Source organism: Mus caroli, chromosome 11 (assembly GCF_900094665.2).
Source record: "Mus caroli chromosome 11, CAROLI_EIJ_v1.1, whole genome shotgun sequence".
NCBI classification, from domain to species: domain Eukaryota; kingdom Metazoa; phylum Chordata; class Mammalia; order Rodentia; family Muridae; genus Mus; species Mus caroli.
Window position 1 is genome coordinate 117,327,697 of NC_034580.1, and position 5,813 is coordinate 117,333,509.

General features: G+C 49.6%; 1 protein-coding gene across 1 annotated transcript in view; it reads left to right on the forward strand.

Annotated features, from left to right (window-relative positions):
• Positions 1-2,901: 2,901 nt before the first annotated feature.
• Fn3k (fructosamine 3 kinase) overlaps positions 2,902-5,813 on the forward strand; it is a 15,941-nt gene continuing 13,029 nt past the window's right edge. Inside the window, exons 1-2 of the mRNA XM_021177230.2 lie at positions 2,902-3,115; positions 5,405-5,556. Coding sequence (XP_021032889.1) covers positions 2,975-3,115; positions 5,405-5,556 — 293 coding nt within the window. The 5' untranslated portion in view covers positions 2,902-2,974. The remainder of the gene's footprint in view (positions 3,116-5,404; positions 5,557-5,813) is intronic.

A 5,813-nucleotide genomic window follows, 5' to 3' on the forward strand; every position in this document is an offset into this window, starting at 1 on the left:
GCAAGGCCATATCTCCTAAACCTACCCAAAAAGCACTACCAATTGGTGACCAAATATTCAAACATCTGAGCTAAGGGAAGCGTTTTCATTCAAACCAGCGTGGGATCTCCTGTGGCCCTTGGATTCCTGGTCCTCCTCAGCCCTGTCTTTACCTCCTCTCCAGTTTGATTTCTGTTTTTGTTTACAATATTGCCATTCACAGCCATAAAATGGACCCCAATACTATTTTAAGAGAGTATCCCAACCATCTTGCCTCTGAATTGTCAACCTCTTTATAGCCCTCCCTATCCACCGGTGTCCTGTTCTCACAGGTTCTTTCTGTGAGCTTCTCTGTATTTATAATCTGCCATGACCTGTGCGAAGGAAAGTCCAAGGGCAGGCTTTCCTTTTGAGATGACCCAGCAGTCTGTCCAGAAACGGGTGACACATTCCCCTGAAATACATCCCCGGGACTTTTTACACACCAGTTACACACAATAGGTAAGAACCCACCAGAGAGAAGGCAGAACCTACAAAGAACCCACATGCCTCAAACCTCCCAACACTTAAGTTGGCAAGCAATGGAGCCTTCTTAGTCTGAATGAGAATGGTCTGACCAACCTGAGATTCCATCCATAGTCAGTTTGCCAGGCACTTACAAAGAAGTTTCTGAATGGACTGCTAATGCTTCCTGTCCAGGTACAGTGGTAGGAGGGGCCCCAAATGGAGACACCAGTCACATTTCGTATAGATGGCTGTCCTGCCCGTTCTTTGCAGTGACATTTCCATGCTGTCAAGTCTGTTTACTTAGCATGGCCTTGAAGAATCATAACCAGTAGTGAGAGGAGCAGAGAAGGCCAGAGTGTGTTTGTGTTTGACATGGGCCTGCGAGATCGACTCCAAATCCAGGACGCAGAGAGATAACAAAGCTTTCCTCTGATCTGAGTGGGAAGTCAATGCTGCCTGCAGAAAATGGCCACCGTAGCCCTTTGCTCACAGATATTACTGCCTGAAGACTGATCCCCGCAGGGACTGCTCCTACTGAAATCAGTTGAGCCCGCCCTCTTGATTTAGCTCCATACCACAACCCTGCCTACTCGTTCAGCTGTAAATAATAAACACACTGATGTTCTGGAATCTTGAAACTTCTCCATCAGACACCCTTCCCAGCTTTTCTGTGTGTTCACGTGTCTGTTTTTTTCTTCATTCCCTCACTACCCTAATTAGGTCAGTCCCTGGAGTTGTGTAAGACCCCGCACAGAGGGAAGTCACGGACACTGCATTTGGCTTTAGAATCAGGTTAGAAAAGGTCGTTGGGGTGGAACCCTGGCTCTGCAGTCTGCCACTCTGGCTACCATGATTAGGAATGATCAAGCCACATTAGGAGGCCATATCAGTCAATGTTCCTTGCTTGATAGTGTCCACTGAGCCCAGGTTCCAATCATCCCACATAGCTGTCAGATACAGGAGTTATTCAAGAGCCTCTAGGGAACCCAGTCTCAGTCTGAGCCCATGACAGGTCACAAGGACCATGGGGATGGCCAGCACTGACAGGGTTTGCCCCTCTGAGGTATGACAGAGCTCCTCAGATAGGCTCCTCAGTGAGGGCTATGCCTGCCGCAAACCCATGCAAATGTTATCTCTTCATGTGCTTTGGTCGTCATCTTAGTGTGAGGCTGGCCGATAAAGGAACAGCTGTAGAACTGTCAGCTGGCAGGCCACGAGAAAAACATTGAGCAGCACAGTGCAGCCAGGTCTTCTTGACACATGCTGGGAAGAGTCTTGTCCCGCTAGGGCCTGAGACTAGGATTCATAGGATGGAGCCCAAAACCAGACTTGGTTTCATATGTTATGAGCTATGTCTCAGCCCTGGGACCCAGGCAAGTTAACTCCTCTATACTTTAGTTTCGTCATAGAGAAGGCAGGAGCTAATTATAGCATCCTCTCAGGATATTTGTGAATGTAGCTGACATTCACTTGTGCCCTGGCACATACTCAAAGCTCAGCAATGGATCTATGCACCCACTAATCTTCCTAGTCCCTTTATAGTCAGCTGGGGACATTGCAGTACAAGAGAGGGACCAGCAGCTCATGGTGGGAGCTGCCATCTAAGGCAACCTCTCCTAAAACACTGAAGGGTTAGCACAGGCTGACTCATACTAGCCTGTGGATGTGTTTTTATATATGTGTGTGTGTGCGCCCATGTACCCATGAGCATATATGTCTGCTTCTTTCCTATCATGGCTGTCTGAGATCCAGAGTTCCACCTACCCTGGGTGGAGTAGGCTGCTGCTATCACACCTCCCACAGTAACCTCTATCACTCAGCCCTGTGGCATTAAGAGGTGCCACTAGGGCCTAGCCAGGGCACCCCCATGGCTAGGACTCCACCCTTATCTGGACAGTGAGATCTTCTCCATGGGATATCTGAGTCTCTAGCCTATGCCTTGTGCTACAAGGATAAAGAAGCCCTGACCCAAATCTTCCTGCTCTCTTTCCTGATTCTCCCAGTTATGCAGAGAGCACGGTGCCCAGGGTAGACCCCAGGTGGTTGCAGATGTTCTGGGACTTCACGTGCATTCTGTGAGTACACTCCCTTTCCATCTCGTGGCTTTACAGAACACCCGCCACCGGGTCTGGGTCCTGTTTCTATAGGGTGTGTCGTTGGAGAAATTCTGGAATGAGCCTAGTAATGAGGGTGTCGAGAGCTTTTGCATCCCTCCTTCTCCCACAGCAGCCCCGGGTGGAAATCGCCTTGGAGAGAGAAATAGATGTCTAGTCCAATTCCTCGCTCTCTTCCCCCTCCCACCCCAGTTCTGGTGCCCAAGAGCATGCAGGGATAGCATGCACCCGAGCTAGCTAGGAGCCAGCAAGCCTGTGTCAATGTTGTGACAGCGCTACGCCCCGCCCCCCGCCCCGCCCTCCGCGTGTTCCCTTCTGGTCCCCGACTCCCCCTCCTCTGCGTCACCTGACCGCATTCTGGACCTCAACTCTCCATGGAGCAGCTGCTGCGCGCCCAGCTTCACACCACGACACTGCGGGCCTTTGGGAGCTCCGGAGGGGGCTGCATCAGCGAGGGCTATGCCTACTACACTGACAGTGGCCCAGTGTTTGTCAAGGTCAACCGCAGGACGCAGGTGCGCTGCCCGGTATACAAGGATAAAGTCTGGGAAGGGGAAAGAGGAATTCAGGATTCTGAGAAGTGGTGCAGGAACTAGACCTGGTGTCCCAATGCTCTGCTGAGGGGTCAGCCAGCACTTGCAGGCAGGCAGCCGCTTGGGACCAGAGGGTTTCTCTTTGCTGCATGATTATTTTCTTGCTTTTGCTCCCAAACAGGGGCTTTAAAATTTCTGTAATCACTGACCATGGGGGAGATGAGTCTTAGCAGTAAGCTGCTTCTGCCCATGTCTGGTCTCTGCTCTGACCTCAGCTCCTGCATTTTCCCAGCAGGTGAAGAGAGACAGGATTCCCAGGGCTAGGCTAGCACCATCGTCCTCAAAGGCTCTGTTGGTTTCTAGGACGTTTAAGATATCCCTGTTTAAGAATGTATGGAGCCAAGCCGGGCGTGGTGGCTCACGCCTTTAATCCCAGCACTCGGGAGGCAGAGGCAGGTGGATTTCTGAGTTCAAGGCCAGCCTGGTCTACAAAGTGAATGCCAGGACAGCCAGGGCTACACAGAGAAACCCTATCTCGAAAAACCAAAAACAAAAAAACAAACAAACAAAAAAGAATGTATGGAGCCAGGCATACATCTATACCCTATCACTCTGGTACTTAGGAGGCTGAGACAGGAGGATGGTGAGTTCCATGTCAGCCTGGGCTACATGAGGAGAAGCTGGCTCAAAAGCAAAAGCAAAAACAAAAACAAACTAACAACAAAAGAATGCATGGAAAACTGTAAGACAACTGAGGACTGTTAGCTAGAGTCCCTGAGAGCAAGCTGTGCTGGCACAGCATGGTGCTCCCCTTCTGTGGGGGGAGGACTCCAGAGGTTCTGGACTCTGTGGGGAGTAGTTCTGGATAGTGGTTATACTATCTAGGATGCTCCTGGTATCATTAGAGACGGTGAAGGTAGCACCACCCTGCGTTCTGTGCGGCGTTGGCCTGGTTTGGAGGTTTACCTTGGAAGCATGGCTGCAGTTTGCAAATGCCCTTCCACAACAGGCTGCTCAGCAAGTCCAGGTTGGTGATTTGAGTAAACCTGTCTGACTTTCCCCCTTAAAAGGGAATTCAAGGGGAAGAATGGTTTTCATGTGTGATAATAAATGTTTTGGCTTCAAGTTTCACTTTTAATCAACGATATCCAATTTATTTTGTGTGTATGTATGTGTGAGAAAGCTCTGGTTTGCACATTCATGACGTGCGTAGAAGTCAGTGGATAACTTTTGGGGAGTTGGTTCTGTCCTTCCGCCTTATTTTGTGGCAAGGTTTTCTTGTTTCTGCTGCCACACGGCCTGTTCTAGGCTAGCTGGCGTGAAAGACTCCAGCTGACTGTCTCCCATCATGTGGTGGGAGGGCTGGGATTACAGATGCACACCACCACATCTGGATTTTTGAAGATCAAAGCTGGGTGATCAGGCTTGAATGCTTTTACCCACAGTCTTCTACTTTTTAATTTTTACAAATGTATGATTCTATATGTAGAAGTGTTCACAAACCTCATGAATAAATGCATGGGGGGGGGCTGAGGATGTCATTCATTGTAGAGCATTTGCCTAGTGTGGACAGTCTCCTGGGTTCAGCCCCCAGGACCACAAATAAATAAGTAAATAAAATGCATGTTTTTAACCAAGATATAGTGAACAATATGAAAGTTTGCCTAAAAATAAGTGGGGGTATTTCTAAGTCACTTAGAAACAAGCCTCTGCATCCCAGCAAAGGCCTGTGGACAAGCTGGGTATACTAGCTTCTCTAGTCCTTGCTAGAATGGAGCCAGGCCCTTCTAACCTCACCACTCTGCCTTCTCTGACTCAAATGTGATCCCAGGTAATTTCTACCATGCCCAAGGCTGCCTGCCCCCACTTAGAGGCATGAAGGAAAACAATACCTTGGAGGACTCAGTCCCAGCCTCAGACTTTGTTGGTTCACACTTCACTTGTACCCATTCCTCTCACTCCCGCCACCACCCCCACCTTGCATCCCCTTGTGACCTGTGCATCTTCCACTGCAAGGCTTTGCTTGTGTGAGTCTCCCCTTAGACCCCTTGAATTCTGGCATCAGGCTTGTCCTTTCAGTTCCTTCTTACCTGAAGGGGTCTCTCTTGAACACTGGCCTTGAGAGATGGAGGTGATGCTTTTTTTCAGTAATTGAAGGCACTTGGTCTTCTGGCTTGTGTCAAGGGCCATGAGTACTTTGGTCTGGCTAGCAAGGTCCCTGTGAGGGTCCAGGTTTGCAGAGCTGACAGAGCTCATGGCATTTGGATGCAGGCCCGGCAGATGTTTGAGGGAGAGATGGCGAGCCTGGAGGCCCTCCGCAACACTGGCTTGGTGCGGGTTCCTAAGCCCATGAAGGTGATTGACCTGCCAGGAGGTGGGGCTGTCTTTGTGATGGAGCACTTGAAGATGAAGAGCCTTAGCAGGTGAGTGCATTTGTGTGTATGGGGAGGGAGAGAGCCATGTGCATATGCAAAGATAGGGAGAGACTGACATAAATATAGAGAGATATGCACAGAAAGAGAGAAAGGCGAGTTTGTACACAGAAAGAGGCAGGGGCAGACATAGACACAAGACACAGAGAAACAGACATAGAAATAGAGAAGACAAACAGGTGGAGAGAGAGAGAGAGAGAGAGAGAGAGAGAGAGAGAAATGGAGAGAGAGGGAGAAGGAGAGAAATA